This window comes from Elephas maximus, chromosome 18, assembly GCF_024166365.1.
Source record: "Elephas maximus indicus isolate mEleMax1 chromosome 18, mEleMax1 primary haplotype, whole genome shotgun sequence".
NCBI classification, from domain to species: Eukaryota; Metazoa; Chordata; class Mammalia; order Proboscidea; family Elephantidae; genus Elephas; species Elephas maximus.
In genome coordinates this window covers 16,155,082-16,176,640 of record NC_064836.1, presented here as the reverse complement: position 1 = coordinate 16,176,640, position 21,559 = coordinate 16,155,082, and the positions used below count along the sequence as shown (strand labels likewise).

Genomic DNA, 21,559 nt, shown 5'->3' with positions numbered 1-21,559 from the left:
AGCAACCAAGCATTTAACCGTTTACTCCCCAGTAACTCAGAAATTAGGGCGGTGGTGGTTCAGTGATAGAATTCTTGCTTTCCACATGGGAGACCTGGGTTCAATTCCCGGCTAGTGCACCTCAAGTGTAGGCGCGCCTGTCTGTCAGCGGAAGCTGGTGTGTTGTTCCAATGCTAAACAGGTTTCAGGGGAGTTTCCAGGCTAAGATGAACTAGAAGGCCTGGTGATCTATTTCTGAAAAATCAGCTAATGAAAACCTGAAGATCACAAGGGTCTGACCCTGTTATGTGTGGTGTTCCCATGAGTTGGGGGTTGACTCAAGGGCAACTAGCAACACCACCCCAGAAATACTTGTGGCTCCTCCCATGCCTGCACTAAGACGGTGCCCGCCTTTAGGGGTGCCTCTCATGCCTTCTTTGTGTGGCTAACTCCTACTCCCTACTCCCACTCCAAGTCACGGGCTCCAGTCCTTCCCTAACATGCTCCCAGCTGACCTAAGCACCCTCCCTGCGATGACAGTGACTCGATACTACACTTCAGCTGTGCATTTACCACAGCACTTAACCTGGGACACTGACATGTCTGCCTTCCCCCAGAGGCCGGCTCCTCAGGAGTGGGCAGTGTACCTTTGTAACCTCTGCAGTTCCAGCACCTGGCACCGGGCCTGGTGCATGGTAGGTGCTCAGTTCCTGAGTGTCAACTGAGCCAGCTATGTAGTGAAGGGGGACAGCGAGGGACCTTTAAGAGGTTTTCAGACACTTGAGGATCTTACAAGGCTCTTCTGGTCATGAACTTGGTCCAGTTCTACACTTGCTGCAGAGATGGAATCAGAAGCTTTGCAGAACCTCAGACGGGGCAGCACCCATGTCAGTTGCTCTGCCCAGCATAGGAAGGAACTGAGGCCTTGAGCATGTCCCCACTGGGCTTGGCTCCTGAGGTCATAGAGCCTGGATTATATCATCACCCAGAAATCTGCACTTGGCTTTCAGGGATCCCCTGGCTCTTTCACTAAGCCCCACCAAGCACAGGGTGTTCAGATGAGCCAGGGAAAACCCACTGTGAGACTTCCCTGAAGTATCACTGAAGAGCCAGAGTGCTGGCTTGAGCTTCATGCAAGCAGAGCAGACCAGAGGTGGCCCAGAGCGCCAAAGGATCAGCCAGCCCTAGGGCCCCAGAACCTGAATCCATGGGCTTAAGTGACCCCATGAACTTAAGGCCCACACTGCAACATGAAGTCACTTCATTCTGAAGCAAGTAAATGGCCACCAGCAATCCTGCCCTGGGTCTTTAGAGGGCCCCAGTCTTTTTCTAGAGAAGCAAAGGACCTGGAGAATCACAGGACTGTCAGACTCCAAGACCCGTCCTTCCTCACTTTTGGCCTGGCTGCTGGGCAAAGTAGACTTGTGAGGACGTGAAGATGGCCAAGCATAATGTTGTCTTCATGCTTCAAAGCACATAGGGGGCTTCTCACTCACCCCTTCCCCTATTGGGGCAGCTTCAGTGCCTTGCCCCGACCCCTCCAGGCTAGGTGGAGAGTCTAGCTCTGGAAGTACTGCAGCGGAAAGTCGGAATCTGCAGCAGTTAGCACAAATCTGAATGCCTTACCCAGACACTATTCTAGCTTCTAGACAAAATGAGGGGATGCTTAAAACAAGACACACAATTTAAGATACAACCTGGGTTTTGAAAAGTGGTGGGGTGCGAGGGAAAGGATCAGGCGCTTAGATTGTGTGTCTGAAGTTAAAAAAAGACACCCTCTTTCCCCCCAGGCCCAGGCCCTTATATAGGTCCCCAAATGGCAGGGGATCAGGAGGGGAAAGAATGGGAAAGCGAGCCCTCCTAGCAGGGAGCCATCTTCCTTGGCTCTTCCCTGAAATGAGGGCCAGGTAGTGGGAAGGCAGGCTTCTGGAAATGACCAACCCACCTCCCAACACTTCTCACAGACCCCCACCCAGGCCCTGCACGCCCAGCTTACAGCCTCTCCTGCCTCCCAGACACAGCCTGGGGAGAGCCATGCAGAAATGGAAAAGAAGCCCACGTTTATTCCATGTCTCGAAGGCACAGGCCTTCTATTTCCCCTGGGCTGTGGACTTACAGGCCTGGCTACCTATGCTGACTGCACAGCCCAGGACCTGGAGGTGCCTCAGAGAGGGGTGACAGGGAGGGACTGGCATCCCGGGCTCAGCCAGACCAAGAACGGGAGGAAAATCAGGCTCTGCGTTGCCTGCGGCTAGAAGTGGTGACCCCCGAAATCACAGGACGAGCAGAGGACTGGGTTCATCATTAAACACTTTAAGAGGAAGGAAGACAGATTAGAATAGGCTGTTGATCTGTACCCTGGGGAAAGCCTGCAAGGCCTCCTCCCTGTTCCCTGAGGAATGGAGCTCTGTAAACCAGGGGGGCTAGCAGGGCCTGTCGGGCTCTTCTCCCCACAGCTGGGCCAGGTTCAGCCATAAGGCCAGGGCGACGGAGGAGCCTGGGTAAGGCACAAAGGCCAGCATCCAGGGTTTCCTGTGGGTCCTGAAAGAGGTGGCCTGCGGTGCTGGGCCTGGGGTGCCGGGCCTGTTGAAACTGCTTCCCAGGAGGAAAGGCAATGGAAAGTAATGCTGGAGACTTCTCCGGGCAACAGCCAGGAGGGAGGTAGGCTGAGGAGATGGGGCTGGATCTTGCCCCGTGCTGGATCCCGCAGTGCAGGAGAGCAGTGTTGGAGTAACCGTAATGCTTCAGGATGCCGCATGTACCTGCGGGGCTCAGACATCAGGAGCCGAGGGGACCCCACTTAACCTGTAAGGAGAGGCACAGGTCAGTTTCTCCCTTCCGGGTGGAGAAGCTGGCAGAGCATACCCCAGGGCCCAGCACAATCAGCTCTCGGGGGCGCTAAGCCCTGAGCCACTCAAGGCCTCAGCTCTCTTCTCCTCTCTGCTTTGTGCCCAGACGGAACTCACTGGTCCTCTACCAGTCTGCACATTAGAGCTACCTGGAGCTTATGAAAGTCCCCAAGCCCAGAGGCTCTGAAGGCAGACCCAGGCATCTGGCCATGTTTTTTAAAAGCTCCCCTGGTGATCCCAATGGGTGGCCAGGAAGGGAAGGAATTGAAGTCCGTTCATTTGGCTCCTTGGCTACAGCTCTGTTAAGGAAGTGAAAATTCACTAAGATAAAGTTTTGAGCTATCTGTAAATAGATTAAATATCACAGCAAGAAAAATTTATGTCAGCACTAAAATAGGAATTTCCTACGCATGATGACTTTTTGGAAAGTCTTTCCAAGAAGCTGTTGATTTTCCTGTTTTGGGGGGATTTAAGAGGATGGATTCTCATTTTACAGGAACGGGATTGGGTGGAGATGCCTTCCCCAACTCTAGGATCCTCTGAAACTCTGACGACAAACCACAAGGTCTCTCCTGGGTCCTGACCTTCTGGCCCCAATCCTAGTGCCCCAGATAGGCATGGCCTCTGGGGAGCCACTAACATGAGTGAGTCCTTCCCTCCGCCCCCAGACACTCTGCATGTCTCATTCCATTTAATCCTATGCTAAGACCATGAGGTAGCCATTGCCATCCCTGTTCTACAGGGGAGGGAACTGAAGCCCTGAGCTGAACAGCCTCCCAGGGTCAGGTGGTTGGTAAGGAGCAGAGCCAGGATGCAAACCCTGCTGGAAGCTCTTTTCACCGTGCCACTGGCTCCCAAATGCTAGCCCTCAACCAGGGCCTGTGAAAGGGGAAATGACAGACATAGGACGATGGGGAGGATGTGGGAGGTGCATGTATGTGCACATGTGTGTATGCATATGTATAACCCTCCCCCGCAAAAAATAACTAAACCCGTTGCCACAGCGTTGATTCTGACTCATGGCGACCCCATGTGTGTCAGAGTAGAACTGTGCACCATAAGGTTTTTCCAAAGTGCTTCTGGGTGGAATTGAACCTCCCACCTTTAAGTTAGCAGCTGAGCATTAACTGTTTACACCATCCAGGAACTCTGTGCATACATGTGCATTAGTGTGGACCGGCCATTGCCCCGCACGGCAAGGCTGTCCTTTATTCTGAGATTACGTCCTTCCTACTGTTTGGTGTTAGGATGGACTTTGTAAAACAGGACTACTGGATGACAGGGAGTTTCCCTTTACATGTGCTGACGCAGTAACGTGAGCAGCTGACCATTCTATGGCATGTCCTCCCGTTTTCTTTTCTGAATTTTACTGGTGCACAAAATCTCCAAGTCTGCGTCCCCTTGTGTCCCACACAGCACCCTCTCCTCGGCCCTCACCCTGGGAGGCATTGAGTGGGCTGACGGTCCAGAGCCTAATGCTGGCTCCCTGAGCATCACCGCAAGGACCTGGTGCCAACGAGGGCGGAGAAGCCCGGGCCTTGGGCGACCAACCCAAACTCTCTGGGCTGTGGTCTCCAGAGTGTGAAATGCAGGTGAAAGGTACCCACTCTGAGGCTAGCTGAGCAGATTAGGAGGTGGCCTGGAGAGGAGTTTTTAGCGTCAGGCACAGCATAAACCTCCTATCGAGAACTGGACAGAGGCAGGAATGCGTGTGCCACCACGCACCCATCCTCTGACTGCACAGGGCACACGTTTCAGATTATAAATGAAAGCCCACATCACGAGGAATGACGGCTCACTTGTGCGCAAGGCCTCAGTGTGTCTGAGACGATCATATGGAAAATGGACATGTCACCAAACTTACATGGGCAGTGGAGGGACTGCGTACACAGAAGGCGAGGGTGGAGGAAGGCCCCAGCCTTCTCTGGACAGGCACGAGCTCCTTACCGTTCGATGATGCGGTTGTTGTCCTGGAGGTCAAACGCGAGCAGCTGCATCTCCCTGTGAAGCTCCTGCATGCTGCTCAAAGCAGCGGTGGGAGAGCTGGCTGAGCCCGTAGGCACACTGCCAAGCCTCTCCCTCTCCCTGCCAGGCCCGTCCGCCCCACCAGCTCCTCCCAGAAGCCTCTTGATTCCCGCCTCCCAGGCCGGGCAGGAGGCCAGTCCCCTCTGGGCCTAACCTCAGCATCCTCCTCCTACTCATCACCCCCTTCCCCAACACACACGCACGCATGCACGCATGCACGCACACGCTCTCTTGGCACTTACTAGAGAACCAGGTCATGGGAACCAGGTGCAGCAGGGCTGGGGTAAGGGGCTATGGGAGGTGATGAGGCCTGAGCCTCCACTCGTCCATCCTGAAGGAGCTGGTGAGACAGCCGATCAAGGATCTGAGGGAAGCCACACTTTAGTCAGAGGGGTGAGCCAGCTTGCAGGTGGGGAGGTAGGGGTGCTGAAGAAAAGTAAGAAAAGGGTACAAACTGCCCCCTCCTACATCCCTGGATCTCCCAGAATTCTCACGTCCTTCCCATGAGCCCTTCCTTCCAATTCTGGGAGCACAGCTGGCATAACTACCTTCATTCACCTTTTCTTGGATTTAAGGATCCAGACATCCAAGAAGTTCTCCTTTATGCCTGACCTAAACCTCTCATGACACAATAGAGGCATGAACTACAGAGAAGGGGTGGGGCCCTTGCCTTTTTCTGACACTGACCTCTTCGTTTCATTAAATCAAAACCAAACTAATAGTGGCCTTAGAGTGGATTTCAGCTGCATAAGGTTTTCAAGGGCTTGGATATTTCTTCCAAGGCATTTCTGGGTGGCTTTGAACCACCAGCCTTTCGGATAGCAGCCAAGTGCTTAACCATTGTTGCTACCAAGGGGCCCCATTTGTTCTGTTACAGTCATAAGACAAAGTACCAGTTACACCAAAAGCAGCAGCCTTGTCTGTCCTTGGTGGTGAAGCGGGCAGCGTCCCACTGCTGCCCTGTGTGGTGTCCCCACAGAGAGCAGGTTAGGAGAACAGGGGAGCTCACGTGGCCTCTCTCAGCATCACTTGGGAGTCTCCCTCCCAGTCTGCACAGAAGCTTTTGGAAGAGGTTCCAGCGTACCAGGGGCTTTGCCCTTGTAGTGACCTTCAGCCTGAGATTATTTCACTCAGCATAATGCCCTCGAAGTTTATCCGTGCTGTAGCATGTATCAGGATTTCATTTGTCCTTATGGCTGAGTACTATTCCATTGTATGTATGTACCACACTTTGTCCATCCTTCCAGGAACACCTTCCACTCAGCCTATCCCCATCTCAGGGCACATCTGGGCTCAGAGACCCTCAACCCACAGCCTGAACTTGGTCAAGGGCAGCTGTGCCCAGAGGCAGGGGAATGGCCCAAATCCCCCCCGGGCACCTGATTGGCCTGGCTCCCCTCCGAGGCTGGGTGCCTGCAGCCCCCGCACCTTGCTGAGGCTCTCCTGTGCCCCCTGGGCTTCAGTGTTACAGGCGGCCACGGAGCAGCCAACCAGGCGCAGGTGGTTCCTGGTCTCCTGCACCATCCTGTGGAAAGCAGACAGAAAGAGACTAAGTGGTGGACTTGGCTGTCCCCTGGGGCCACGTAAATGTCCTCTGGGCCACCACAAAGACATGGAATTTCCAGATGGCTCAGGCCGACGCTGTTCCAGCCACACGTGCTGGGCTCAGCCATTTGCCTTCTTCATTTCCTCTGCCCTTCCAGATGGCCCCCCCACTCGTACCCACCCCATTGTAATAATTTAATAATGCTGATGAGCTGTCTGACTAAGGCTGGTGAGGGTCCCACTAGAACCATGGTAGGGAATGCTGCAAAGATGCAGTGGCTGGGAGCCAGGTCACACGGGCTGGTTATGATGAGCCAGGTGCCAGGTAAGCTTCAGAGATGCAGAGGACAGCCCACTCTTTGGCACTGCATACAGAGACTGCCCGTACTGCCTATTTCCAGTCAGTCACAGTCAGGAGTGCCCTTTTCTCTCTCTAAGGGGTGGGAGTGAGCAAGAATATTTTCCTTATTGCTCAGAGGAAATCAGGGTCCAGAGGTTAAAGTGGTGATTGGTTCTCAACCCTGGCTACATACTAGGACCCCCTGGGGAGCTTTATAGAATACTGATGCCCAATGAAATCAGAATTGGGGTGGACTGGGGAGGGAGGTGAGGAGCCGGACACTGGTATTCTAATGTGAGGGTAGGTGAATTCCAGGGTCTCAGCCCCATAATAGCTCAGAGGTCACATGAGCCCCAGAACCTAGCAATTCCTGGGAAACAGACGCCCTCTCTTCTCAGGGGGCCAATATCAATGCAGGCAGGGAAGGTGGGAGAGGTTTGTCTCTGAAGGGGGAACTCCTAAAGGGGACAGTGTGACAGAGGGTTCTGTTCGGGGGTACTGTCTGCCCCTGCTTCCCTGCCCCCTTAGAAGCCCGTACATCAGCGTGTCCTCTTCCCAGAGGGGCCTTGGTTTCCTCTCCAAAGAGGTGGTTTCCCAGTGCAACCAGCTGGACAGTGAAAAGAACTCAGACTGTAGAAGCAGACATCCCATATGCTGGCTCTGCCACTTCCCAGCTATGTAACATAGAGGCGGAGACCTGTTCTTTGTGCCTCGGTTTCTTTGTCTGTGAAATGGGGTGATAGTCTCTACTCCATAGGGTTGAAATCACGGGGTTAAATGAGCTAATCTGTAGAAACCACCCAGCAGGATGCCTGGTCCACAAAAACACCCTTTCCTCGCCTTCCTTTCCTGCATCCTTCTCTATCAGGGCTCTGCAAACCCCGTATCATCTGAAGTCTGGTACGGCCCAGGCCAGGCTGGGGTCCCTGAGCTCTGGAGGGAGGCTGGATGGTTACCTCATCCGCTTGCCGTGCGTGACCAGGGCTGCCTGATACTTCTGTACACACTCCTCCTGGAACACCTGCAGGAGCCTTTTGGCTAAATGACTGAAATTCACCCTGAAAAGACAGAGAAACTGAGGCACAGAGATGAGCAGCGGAGACACCAGGCCCCTGAGCATAGGCCCAGCATCTCTAGGTCTCTGCAATCACCCCATCACCAATGCCCATTCCCTGGGCCCACAGCAGGGGCGTATGTATCCGAGGCGGGAGGAGACAATGTTCACACATGTGAATCACACAGGCCAGAGGAGCTGGCAAACACACTTCAACAGGGAGACATGGGGGAGGGCCCAGGACACACATACACTCTTAAGCTTGGTACCCAGAGGGAAAGTAGGAGAGATGGTTATGGAGAGACAGGGAATGTGTGTGTGTGTGTGTGTGTGCACGCGCGCGCGCACGCGCCCGCAGAGCCTGATCGTGGGTGTAGACTGTGGCACCTCCAATGGGAGCCTCTGGAAGATGAGTGTCCAGGAAATGGGAGCAGCAGGGAGCACAAAGGAAGGATCTGGCAGAGGGCAGAGGCAGGAAGTGATAAGTGGTAAATCAGAGGGGGCCATTAGGGAAAGAAATCTACAGATTATTTGCTCATCCCAGAAGTAAACCCATTTACATCAGAATTACCTCTGAGCTACCTCCCTTCAACTCAGCCATTCAATCTCCCTCCCCTGCCCCAGCTAACTTGCTCCATAGACAGTTATCCCAGCTGCCAACTCACCCCCTTCTTCTCCCTGCCCAGCCACAGCCTGGGGTCAGGGCCCTTCACCACCTCTTGTCTGGCTTGGAGGATGGCTCTGCCCTGGTGATACCACCCTCCTGTCCACCCACCTACCCAGGCCACTCACTTATCCAGCTTGTGGATCTGCTCCTCGTTGTAGCCAAGCCCTGAAGGAAACAGGAATGGTGCCACTTAATCAATCAACAAAACAGAATGCCACAAGGGTGGGGCTTGTGCTGAGCACTTGGGGGTGGGGGATGGAGACACAGATGAAGACAGCCTTGCGCCTGCTCTAGAGGAGCTCACAGCCAAGTGGAGCCAGGAAGAGATAATTAATTTCGCTTGAGTTCATTCCAACTCATGGTGACCCCGTGTGCGTCAGAACACAACTGTGCTAGATGCAGCAAAAGCAGTACTTAGAGGTCAACTTATAGCAGTAAATGCACACATCAAAAAAGAAGGGCAAGAATCAAAACGTTAACCCTACAACTCAAACAATTAGAAAGAGAACATCAAAAGAAGCCCCTAGTTGCCAGAAGAAATGAAATAATAAAAATTAGAGCAGATATCAATGAAACAGAGAAAAGAAAAACAATAGAAATAACAAATAAGCCTAAAAGCTGGTTGTTTGAAAGGATCAATAAAATCAACAAACCACTGGCCAAAGTGACAAAAGAAAAACAGCAGAAGATGCAAATAAACCAAATAAGAAATAAGATGGGAGACATTACAACAGAACCAACTAAAATAAAAAGGATCATAACAGAATACTACAAAAAATTGTATTCCAACAAAATGGACAAATTTCTAGAAACATACTACCTACCTAAACTAACAAAACCTCAGGTAGGAAATTCGTACAGACCTATGACAAAAGAAGAAATTGAAGAGGTCATTAAAAAAACTCTCAACAACAACAAGCCCCATCCCAGGGGGCATAACTGGAGAATTCTACCAAACATTCAGAGAGGAGTTGACACCAATTCTACTCTACTCTACATAGAAAAGAAAGGAATACTCCTGAATCATTCTATAAAGCAGCATAAGCCTGATACCAAAGCCAGGCAAAGACATCACTAAAACAGAAAACTACAGACCAATATCCTTCATGAATACAGATGCAAAAATTCTCAACAAAATCCAAGCCAATAGAATTCAACAGCATATCAAAAAAAAATATTATGACCAAGTGAGATTCATACCAGTTATACAAGGATGGTTCAACATTAGAAAATCAATCAATGTAATCCACCACATAAATAAAAGAATCACATGATCATGTCAATCAATGCAGAAAAGACATTTGATAAAGTTCAACACCCATTCCTGATAAAAACTCTCAGCAACATAGGAATAGAAGGGAAATTCCTCAACATAATAAAGGGCATCTATACAAAACCAATAGCCAACATCCTTCTCAAAGGAGAGGGGCTGAAAGTATGCCCTCAGAGAACATAACAAGACAGGGATACCCTTTATCGCCATTCGTATTCAACACTGGAAGTCCTAGCTAGAGCAAAAAGGCAAGAAAAGGAAATAAAAAGCATTCAAATTGGTAAGGAAGAAGTAAAACTATCGCTATTTGCAGATGATATGATCCTATACATAGAAAACCCCAGAGTCCACAAGAAAGCTACTGGAACAAATAGAAAGATTCAGCAAAGTGGGAGGACACAAGACCAACATAGAAAAATCAACAAAGAGAACTCTGAAAAGGAAATCAGAAAAACAATGCCATGTACAATAGCCCCCAAAAGATAAAATACTTAGAAATAAATCTCACTAGGAGTGTAAAAGACTTATACAAAAAAAACTATAAAGCACTACTCTAAGAAACCAAAGGAGTCCTACACAAATGGAAAAATATACCATGCCCTTGGACAGGAAGACTCAACATTGTGAAAACGTCAACGCTACCCAAAGTGATGTTCAGTGCGTCAAATCTATTCTTGAGATGGTCTCCAAATTCAGGTGGGATATACTCAAGGTCGTATTTGGGTTCTTGTGGACTTGTTTTAATTTTCTTCAGCTTCAACTTAAACTTGCATATGAGCAATTGATGGTCTGTTCCACAGTTGGCCCCTGGCCTTGTTCTGACTGATGATACCGAGATTTTTCCATCGTCCCGTTCCACAGATGTAGTTGATTTGATTCCTGTGTTTTCCATCTGGTGAGGTCCACATGTATAGTCGCTGTCTATGTTGTTGAAAAAAGGTATTTGCAGTGAACAAGTCATTGGTCTTGTAAAATTTTATCATGCAATAGCCAGTGTTTTTATCACCAAGGCCATATTTTCTGACTACAAATCCTTCTTGTTTCCAACTTATTTGCATTCTAATCACCAGTAATTATCAATGCATCTTGATTGCATCTTTGATCAATTTCAGACTGCAGAAGTTGGTAAAATCTTCAATTTCCTCATCTTTTGCATTAGCGATTGGCGTGTAAGTTTGAATAATAGTCATATTTACTGGCCCTCCTTGTAGGCATATAGACATTATCCTATTACTGACAGCGTTGTACTTCAGGACAGATCTTCAAGTGTTCTTTGTGACGGTGAATGTGATGCCATTCCTCTTAAATTTACCATTCCCCAGCATAGTAGACCTTACGATTGTCTGAGTCAAAGTGGCCAGTACCAGTCCATTTCAGTTCACTAATGCCTAGGATATTGATATTTATGCATTCCGTTTCATTTTTGACGACTTCCAATTTTCCTAGATTTCATACTTCGTACATTTCACATTCCAACTATTAATGGATGTTTGCAACTGTTTCTTCTTCTTTTGAGTCATGCCACACTAGCAAATGAAGATCCCAAAAGCTTTACTCCATTCACATCACTAAGGTCGACTTTAATTTGAGAAGGTACTTCTTCCTCAGTCATATTTGGAGTGTCTTGCAACCCGAGGGGCTGATCTTCTGACACTATAACAATGCTCCACTGCTGTTTCTAAGGTTTTCACTGGCCAATTTTTTTCAGAAGTAGACTGCCAGGTCCTTTGCATGGAAGCTGTAGTCAAGAAATCAAACGATGTATTGCATTGGGCAAATCTGTTGCAAAAGACTTCTTTAAAGTGTACAAAAGCAAAGATGTCACTTTGAGGACTAAGGTGCACTGACCCAAGCCATGGTGTTTTCAATTGTTTCATATGCATGTGAAAACTGGACAACAAATAAAGAAGACCAAAGAAGAACTGATGCCTTTAATTTACAGTGTTGGCAAAGAATACTGAATATACCATGGACTGCCAGAAGAATGAACAAGTCTGTCTTGGAAGAAGTAAAGCCATTATGCTCCTTGGAAGCAAAGATAGCGAGACGTCATCTCATGTACTTTGGACATACTATTAGGAGGGACCAGGCCCTGGAGAAGGATATCATGCTTGGTAAGGTAGAGAGTCAGCAAAAAAGCGGAAGACCCTTGATGAGATGGATTGATACAGTGGCTACGACAATGGGCTCAAACGTAGCAACGATTGTGAGGATGGCATAGGATTGGTCAGTGTTTCGTTTTGTTGTACATATAGTCACTATGGGTCGAAACTGACTTGATGGTACCTAACAACAACAGCCAAAGTGATATATGGGTATAATGCAATCCTGATCCAAATCCTGACAGCATTCTTCGAGATGGAAAAACCAATCACTAACTTTATATGAAAGGGCAAGAGGCTTCAAATAAATAAAGCACTATTAAAGAAGAACAAAGTAGGAGGCCTCATACGTCCTGATCTCTGAACCTACTGAACAGCCATGGTAATCAAAACAACTTGGTACTGGTACAACGACAGACACACAGACCAATGGAACAGAATTGAGAACCCAGAAGTAAATCCATCCACTTAAGGACAAAGTCTTCAATAAAGAGCCAAATTCCATTAAATGGGAAAGAAATAGTCTCTTTAACGAACGGTGCGGGCAGAAACGAGTATCTATCTGTAAAAAAACGAACAAAACCCATACCTCACCCCATACACAAAAACCAATTCAAAATGGATAACAGACCTAAACATAAAACCTAAAATTAAAAAGATTGTGGAAGAAAAAAATAGGGGAAATGCTAGGAGCCCTAATACGCGGCATAAATAGCATACCAAACATAATTAAAAATATACAAACAGAAGAAGATAAACTAGATAAATGGGACCACCTAAAAATTAAACACTTATGCTCAACAAAAGACTTCTCCAAAATACTCCACTCGTCTCACCCCTTCAGGAGCAAAGCAGAATGAAGAAAACTAAAGATACAAGGGAAAGATTAGTCCAAAGGACTAATGGACCACATCTACCACGGCCTCCACTAGGCTGAGTCTAGTACAACTAGATGGTGCCCGGCTACCCCCACTGACTGCTCTGACATGGATCACAATAGAGGGTCCTGGACAGAGCTGGAGAACAATGTAGAACAAAATTCTGACTCAGAAAGACCAGACTTGCTGGCCTGACAGAGACTGGAGAAACAGAGAGTATGGCCTCTGGAAACCCTTTCATCTTAGTAAAGAAGTCATTCCTGAGGTTTACCCTTCAGCCAAAGACTGGACAGGCCCATAAAACAAATGACACTTTAGGGGCACACCAGCCCAGGGGCAAGGACTAGAAGGCAGGAGGTAATGGGAAAGCTGGTAATAGGGAACCCAAGGTTGAGAAGGGAGAGTATTGACATGTAGCGGGGTTTGACCAACGTCATAAAACAATATGTGTACTAATTATTTAATGAGAAACTAGTTTGTTCTGTAAACCTTCATCTAAAATACAATAAAAAAAATAAAAAAGACTTCTCCAAAAGAGTAAAAAGAGAACCTACAGGCTGGGAAAAGTTTTTTTGGCTATAACATATCTGACAATGGTGTAATCTTTAAAATTTATAGAAAACTTCAATACCTCAACAACAAAAAGACAAATAATCCAGTTAAAAAATGGGCAAAAGATATGAACAGACACTTCACCAAAGAAGACATTCAGGTGGCAAACAAACACATGAAGAAATGTTTGTGATCTCTAGGCATCCCCACCCCCCAACCCGAGAGAGGCAAATCAAAACTCAGTGAGATACCATGTCACTCCTACATTACTGGCACCAATCAAAAAAAAAAAAAAAAAACAGAAAACAACAAATGCTGGAGAGGTTGTGGGAAGACTGGAATTCTAATCCATTGCTGGTGGGCATGAAAAATGGTACAACCACTATAGAAAATGGGGGGACTTCCTTAAAAAGTTAGAAATAGAAATACCATATGATCTAGGAATCCCACTCCTAGGTATATACCCCAAAGAAATAAGAGCTGTGACACGAATAGACATATGCACACCCATGTTCATTGCAGCATTATTCACAATAGCAAAAAAATGGAAACAGCCTAAGTGCCAATCAACAGATGAATGGATAAACTAACTGTGGTACACACACAATGGAGTACTATGCAACAATAAAGAACGATGATGAATCCATGAAAAATATCACAACATGGCTAAACTTGGGGAACATTATGTTAACTGAAATAATTCAATCACAAAAAGACAAATATTATATGAGGCCACTACTATAAAAAATCAAGAAAAGGGTTACACATGCACACAAACATTCTTTGATGGTTACCAGGGATAGGAAGGCTAGGGAGGGAAAATCACCAACTAGAAAGAATACACGTGTTAATACTGGTGAAGGGAAAGACATTACACAACAGAGTGGAGTTGGCACAAGAGGACCAAGGCAAAGGAAGGCACCGAGAGGAATGGAAGAATAAAGGGTAACCACAGCATTTACGGTAACATAGACAATCCTGCAACAATAGTATTAACAAATAATAATCTGCAAATGGATATACAAGTAGAGAGGTGTGCTAAAGAGGAGAGGAAGGGTGCAAGGAGCGCTCCACCTGCAGATACAGGTTTGGTCGTGGAGACTACTACATATATATTAATATAGACAATAGAACACACAAGGTGCATAATCACGGAAACTTCCTAGACTTAACCAAACACCCTGAGGGGTGAAGTCACTAGGCTTGAAGGCTAAGGACCATAGACTCGGGAACCCAAGTCAACATCTACGTCAATTGGCATAACATAGTTCATAAAGACAATGTTCTCAACCCTACTTTAGTGAGTAGCATTTGGGGTCTTAAAAGCTTGGAAGCGGCCATCTAAGATACAACTATTGGTCTCAGTCCATCCAGAGCATAGGAGAGTGAAGAAAACCAAGGACACAAGGAAGCAATTAGTCTAAAGGACTAATGGACCACATAACCACAGCCTACACAACCCCAAGACCAGAAGAACTAGATGGTGCCCAGCAACCATTATCAACTGCTCTGACCAGGATCACAGTATGGTGTCCCGGGCACAGTGGGAGGAAAATGTCTAACAAAAACCAAATCCATAAAAATGACCAGGCTTTCTCGCCTTATAGAGACTGGAGGAACTACCAAGACTGGTCCTAAGACACCCTTCCAACACAGAATTGAAGCCATTCCTGGAGACCAACCTTCAGCCAAATAACAGACAGGCCTACAAAATAAACAACACTATGCAACCAAAAGGACAACATCTGTCCAAAAACAAAGACAAGAAGGCAGGAAGGGGTAGGAAAACCAGATAAAATGTAACAGCAACCCAGGGCAGAAATGGGGGGAGTGCCGGCAAATTGAGGGGGGGGGGGTCGCAAGCAATGTCTTAGGACATTCTGTGTACAAATCGTTGAATGGGAATCTATTTTGCTCTGTAAACTTTCACCTAAAGCAAAATATTAAAAAAAAAAAAGGATATAATGGTGCTTCATAGGATTTTCAAGGGCTAATTTTTCTGAAGTAGATTGCCAGGCCTTTCTTCTGAGGCACCTCTGGGTGGAATCCAATAGGCCAACCTTTCAGGTACCAGCTGAGCACATTAAGCGTCACATTACTTGTTTGTTTGGCCCAGAGGCCAGAAGGAGTGAAACAATTACCCAGCTATTGCATTACTATGAGGGAGAGACCTAAAAAACCTGCAGAGAAATTGCCCTGGAGCTCAGAGGAAGGGAAGCCATAGCACATGGGGTGGGGGTGGTAATCAGAGAAGGTTTCAGGTGGGAGGTGGTGGGTGGGAAGTACCAGGCATCCCTTGAAGGATGTTTGGTGAGCTGCTGCCCTGCATCCACACACCTCCCAGGGAGACTGATGTCTACAGCTGGCTGGTCCCATCTCTGAATGCTCACCCTGCAGTCAGAGTGACCTAGATAAGCCAGGCCATTCCCCTCAACCCTCCTCTTCTTGGCTCAGCCACTTTTTGCTGGAAGAAGCAGGAAGATTCCTGGCCCCCCTGCAATGAATGAGAGCTGGAATTTTCACTGCCTAAGCTTTAGCTGCCTCCTGAAGGGTCCTAACGCTCACTGCTGTAGAGAGATGCTGCCCCCTCCTGGGCTTCGAGGGAATGGCCTCCATTACAGTGGCAGCCCCAACATGAAATGATGTAAGAGGTTTGCCTTGCTGGCCTCTCACCTCCATTTCAGACACAGCAGTTCCCCTGGGCTCCTCGTCCTGGGCCTGCACTCAGCCAGCTGAGCACTTGTGAAATCCAAGAGATCTGGGACAAGACCCAGCCCTGCCTCTTATTAGCAGGGGGCTAAAATCCCTTGAAGGAGCCCTGGTGGCACAGTGGTTAAAGTGATCAATGGCTAATTGAAAGGTCAGGCGGTTGGAAACCATCAGCGGCTCCGTGGGAGAAAAGTGTGTCAGTCTGCTTCGGTAGAGACTTACAGCCTTGGAAACCCTATGGGGTCAATGGACAGCAGGGGTGGGCTGGTGTTCCTGGGTGACACACAGCCTGTAGAGCAGTGCTCAACACATGGGAGGTGCTCAGACGCTTAGTGATTATACTATTGTGGGAGTCCAGCGGTGGAGGCAGAAAAGGTGGCCAGCTGGGCACAAGCCATGCTTGCTGAGCTCGCAGTCCCACCGGCTTCTAAGAGCAGGAGACTCTCCCTTTCCTATCTCTTGTGGCGCCCACCCCACTCCTCCAGACCACAGCCTGCAAGGCTGAACTCAGAGGCAGGACTGAGGCTACCAGAGAGAGATCACCTTCTAGAACTGCACGGCTGCACGGCCCAATGCAGTGACTGCTGGACATCTGTGGCTACTAAGCACTTGAAATATAGCTAGTGTGACTGAGGAACTAACAGCTTATTTTAATTTAAAAAGCAAAGCAGTATGAAATTTTTTTCCGTTACAAATGACTTTATTATTTTGGTAGGACTCCATTTCATTGTAACTGTTAAAAATTTTAGTGTGTAAACAGAGAAGCGTTTTAAGTATAACAAGCACACAAGCTTTTGTAGATTTAGTACAAAAAAAGAATGTAAAATGTCCCTTTAATAATTTTGTTTATATTGATTTTTATATTATTTGCCTGTTGAAATGACATTTTTAATATATTGGGTTGAACGAGATATATTATTAAAATTAATTTTGCCTGTTTCCGTTACTTTTTAAAAAATGGCCATGAGAAGACTTAAAATTACATTTGTGCCTGGCATTATATTTTCATCGGACAGCGCTTTTAAAATAATCTCAGGGATAGAAGAGAATTTGACCGTCAAGCACAAGACCTTCAGTCTACAGGAAGTGCTTGAGGCAGGATGAGGAGAGAGAAGGTTAGTTTCTGCTGCCTTCGCTCCCCAACCGAGAGACAAAGAGGCCCTCCCCAGGCCCCACCCAGCCCACATCACCAGCCATCCCCTGGGTTTGAGCCTGTTCCTGCCTCAGGATGGCAGTCACCTGGGGCAAGTGGCTTCCCATCCCAGTGCCTGTAAAACAGGCTGGCCTCCTCCGAGGGTTTCTGTGAGGATTAGGAGATAAAGCAGGGTAAGTGCCTAGTCCAGGGACTCATAAGTGTTATTTCCCATTTTCCCTCTTTTCTGGAAAACCAAGCTACCACAGCAATCCAAAGAGACATTGGATGGGAAAACATCCTTTAAACTGTAAAGTAACCTGGCAAAGATGACAGGTCTCTGTCACAGGCCACTTCTACAATACCCAGGCCACTGTGTCCTTGACCCATGTCATCTAGGCCTCTCAGATAGCAACAGTCCCAGGTGGAGGGCTGCATGTCCCTGAGTGCTCTGCAGGCCCCTGTGTGAGACCAGCTGTACCCTAGCCTCCACAGAGCATTATTCCCATAAAGGTCCCCGCAGCACTGGATGGAGGACTAAGGAGTGAGCATGCAGCCCCCAGCAGCACTGGATGGAGGACTAAGGAGTGAGCCTAGAGCCCCCACAGCACTGGATGGAGTACTAAGGAGTGAGCATAGAGGCCCCAGCAGCATGGATGGAGGACTAAGGACTGAGCATAGAGATCCCAGCAGCATGGATGGAATGCTAAGGAGTGAGCCTAGAGGCCCCAGCAGCACTGGATGGAGGACTAAGGAGTGAGCATAGAGGCCCCAGCAGCACTGGATGGAGGACTAAGGACTGAGCATAGAGGTCCCAGCAGCATGGATGGAGTACTAAGGAGTGAGCACTGAGCCCCCAGTGGGACTGGATGGATCTGTAAGGAGTGAGCATAGAGTCCCCCAGCAGCACTGGGTGGAGCAGTAAGGACTAAGCATAGACGCCCCAGCAGTATGGATGGAGCACTAAGCAGTGAGTCGAAGGGAGGAAGAAGGGAGGGAGGAGAGTGTGCTTAAGGTACTATGCTCTCCCCAAGGCTCACCTGGTCTCATCCTGGATTTCTTGAACTGTTTGTAGATGAGGTACATCTTGTCCAAACAACACTGAATCTTCTGGATGCTGTGGGAGGAGACAAGGGGCCAGGTGATGGGAGAACCAAAGGGTGGGGAGAGGGTGGGGCTGAGGTGGGAGTAGGGGATCCCACAGGTTTAGGGCCAGTATGGGGGTGGGAGTGACTCGCCTGTCTCTAAGCTTATTTGAGGCCCCTTGGAGCTAGCCCACAGCCATCCTCTCGCTCACATTCATTCATTCACTCACTCACTGCTTCTCTGTCTGTCTGCCTGTCTGTCTCCATCTCTCTGTCTCTCTCTCTCACACACACCCACACACAAGCACATACATACCATGCATTTAAGTAAGGGTGAGATAAATAGAGAAGCAGCCAAGCAGGAGAGGTGTCAGAAGTTGGACTTTGCCACAGCCAGAAGCCCTGAGGATAGAACCTAGAAGAATCTCTGGGCCTCTGGACCCAGAGTCTGGAGAGACTGGCAGTGAGGACCCAGGTGCAGTGATGCCTCTTTTCGGATCACCTGCAGAGGGTAGAGCAGTGCCTTCTTGGGATCCTCAATGCCTGGCACAAGGAAGGAACTTGAATAAAGAATGAATGGACAATCCTTGTTTAGAACAAGAACGAATCAGCAATTCTTGTTCAAAACAAGGGGAGGGTCCTGCCTGGAGGGAAGTGAGGAGGGAAGGGGAAGTGACCTCTCAAGGACCTTTCAGCCTGTGTTTTAAGGTCAGTATTGTTCCCTATCTCCCTTTTCAGACAGGAGACAAACACTTGTTTGTGGTGTTGGGTGTGTGTGTGGGTCCTTCCTCCACAGGCTCCTCCCAGGAATCCCCTCAGCTATTTGCAGAGCTTATTCCTCTGGCTCTGCAGACCCCAGAAAGCCTGCCCTCCCGGCCAGATCCAGTCTTTATCCAAAAGGCTTGGTATTTGGAAGTCAGAATTTTTTTCTGAATTTTGAAAGGTAAATCAGCGCACATACAGTATACTGCAGAACAACCCTAGCAGGGTTGAAGGCAGCACTCTGGAATCAATACAGCCATGTCTCCCGGGAACTGTAAGAATATTCGCCCTAAGTAGGATAAATAAAACTGTTAAGAGCCTCCTACCACCCATCTGTCAGTTTGTCGGACCGTGGTGGTTTATGTGATACTGGAACCTATGCCACTGGTATTTCAAATACCAGTAGGGTCACACATGGTGGACAGGTTTCAATGGAGCTTCCAGACTAAGACAGGCTAGGAAGAAAGGCCTGGCAATCTACTTCCAATCTTTGCTGTTGTTAGGTGCTGCCAAGTCGGTTCTGACTCATAGCGACCCTATGTACAACAGAAGGAAACACTGCCCAGTTCTGCGCCATCCTCACAATTGCTATGACGGAGCCCATTGCTGTAGCCACTGTGTCATTCCATCTCATCGAGGCTCTTCCTCTTTTTCGATGACCCTCTACTTTAGCAAGCATGATGTCTTTCTCCAAGGACTGATCCCTCCTGATAACATGTCCAAAGTACGTGAGACATGGTCTCGCCATCTTTGCTTCTAAGGAGCATTCTGGTTGTACTTCTTCCAAGACAGATTTGTTTGTTCTTTTGGCAGTCCATGGTATATTCAATATTCTTCGCTAACACCACAATTTAAAGGCATCAATTCTTCAGTCTTCTTTACTTAGCATCCAGCTTTCGCGTGCATATGAGATGACTGAAAACACCAAGACTAAGGTGCGCTTGGGACAGGTCTTCAAGGTGACGTCTTTGCTTTTCAACACTTTAAAGAGGTCTTCCTCAGCAGATTTGCCCAATGCAATGCGTCTTTTGATTTCTTGACTGCTGCTTCCATGGGTGTTGATTGTGGATCCAAGTAAAATGAAATCCTTGACTACTTCAGTCTTCTCTCCATTTGTCATGATGTTGCTTATTGGTCCAGCTGTGAGGATTTCTGTTTTATTTGTGTTGAGGTGCAATCCATACTGAAGGCTGTGGTCTTTGATCTTTATCAGTAAGTGCTTCAAGTCCCCTTCATCTTCGGCAAGCAAGGTCATGTCATCTGCATATCACAGGTTGTTAATGAGTCTTCCTCCAATCCTGATGCCCCATTCTTCTTCATATAGTCCAGCTTCTCAAATTATTTGCTCAGCATATAGATTATATAGGTATGGTGAAAGGATACAATCTTGCCACACACCTTCCCTAACTTTAAACCATGCAATATGCCCTTGTCCTGTTGGAATTACTGCCTCTTGATCTATGTACAGGTTCCTCAGGAGCATAATTAAGTGTTCTTAAAATTAGCCAATGAAAACCTTATGGATCACAGCAGAATACTGTCTGACTTGCTTGCTTTGGACACATCATCAAGGGTGAGGCAGGGTGATCAATCACTGGGTGAAGTAAAGGGCCAGCGAGAGTGAGGGAGACCCTAGCTGAGATGGATTAGCACATTGGTTGCAAGGATGGGCTTGAACATTCCAATGATCACAAAGATGATATGGTGTCATGCCACGTCTCCTTCTATTGTATGCAGGATCATCATGAGTCTAAGTCAACACGATGACAGCTACCTATCTACCTAAGAGCCTTTTATAGATTGAATTCTGTCCCCTGCAAATGTGTGTCGACTTGGCTAGGTCATAACTCCCAGTATTGTGTGGCTGTCCACCATTTTATGATCTGATGTGATTATCCTATATGTTAGAAATCCTAACCTATATGATGTTAATGAGGCAGGATTAGAGGCAGTTACGTCAATGAGGCAGGACTCAAATCTACAAGATGAGGTTGTATCTTGAGTCAATCTCTTTTGAGATATAAAAGAGAGAAATAAGAAGAGAGGAAAGGGACCTCCTACCACCAAGAGTGAACCGGGAGTGAGCGCATCCTTTGGAACGGGGTCCCTGCGCTGAGAAGCTCCTAGACCAGAGAAAGAGTGATGACAAGGACCTTCCCCAAGAGCTGACAGAGACAGAAAGTCTTCCGTTGGAGCTAGTGCCCTGAATTTGGGCTTCTAGCCTACTAGGCTGTGAGAGAAGAAATTTCTGTGTGTTAAAGCCATCCACTTGCGATATTTCTGTTATAGCAGCACTAGGTGACTAAGACAGAGCCTCCTGCCAGTTTAGGTCAGGTTCTGCAGCCAAAACAGTTCAAAGAAATTTGTGGTTTACGAAGCCTTTTAAATTTTGAATTGAGGACACGGGATTATGGATCTGTATAGGGGCTGAGGGCAAGAGGTACAGGGGGGTGGGAGCGGAGGCTTCCCAGAAGCAATGCCCACCTCTTGGACAGAGGGGGCCAGGAAAGCCAGGGCTCTGTCCACACAGGTCAAGGGGGAGGCGTACAGCAGACGCGGGAGTGGAGGGGTATTTTTATATTTGTTAAAATGGAGGACGAGCTTTTT

General features: G+C 47.8%; 1 protein-coding gene across 8 annotated transcripts in view; it reads right to left on the bottom strand.

The window, feature by feature from the left end:
* Positions 1–2,276: 2,276 nt before the first annotated feature.
* The window catches only part of IKBKE (inhibitor of nuclear factor kappa B kinase subunit epsilon), a 35,739-nt gene continuing 16,456 nt past the window's right edge, over positions 2,277–21,559 (bottom strand). For 2 of the 8 annotated variants that reach the window (XM_049858127.1, XM_049858128.1), the window contains exons 16-22: positions 18,146–18,222; positions 8,585–8,624; positions 7,695–7,796; positions 6,282–6,378; positions 5,096–5,217; positions 4,776–4,847; positions 2,277–2,784 (exon numbers count right to left, since the gene is read on the bottom strand). In XM_049858127.1, the coding sequence (XP_049714084.1) occupies positions 2,751–2,784; positions 4,776–4,847; positions 5,096–5,217; positions 6,282–6,378; positions 7,695–7,796; positions 8,585–8,624; positions 18,146–18,222 (544 nt within the window). In that variant the 3' untranslated portion in view covers positions 2,277–2,750. Of the gene's footprint in view, positions 2,785–4,775; positions 4,848–5,095; positions 5,218–6,232; positions 6,379–7,694; positions 7,797–7,865; positions 8,625–17,212; positions 17,274–18,145; positions 18,223–21,559 lie in introns of those variants that run through there. The other 6 variants (XM_049858131.1, XM_049858134.1, XM_049858132.1 and 3 more) reach the window with 4 other exon arrangements.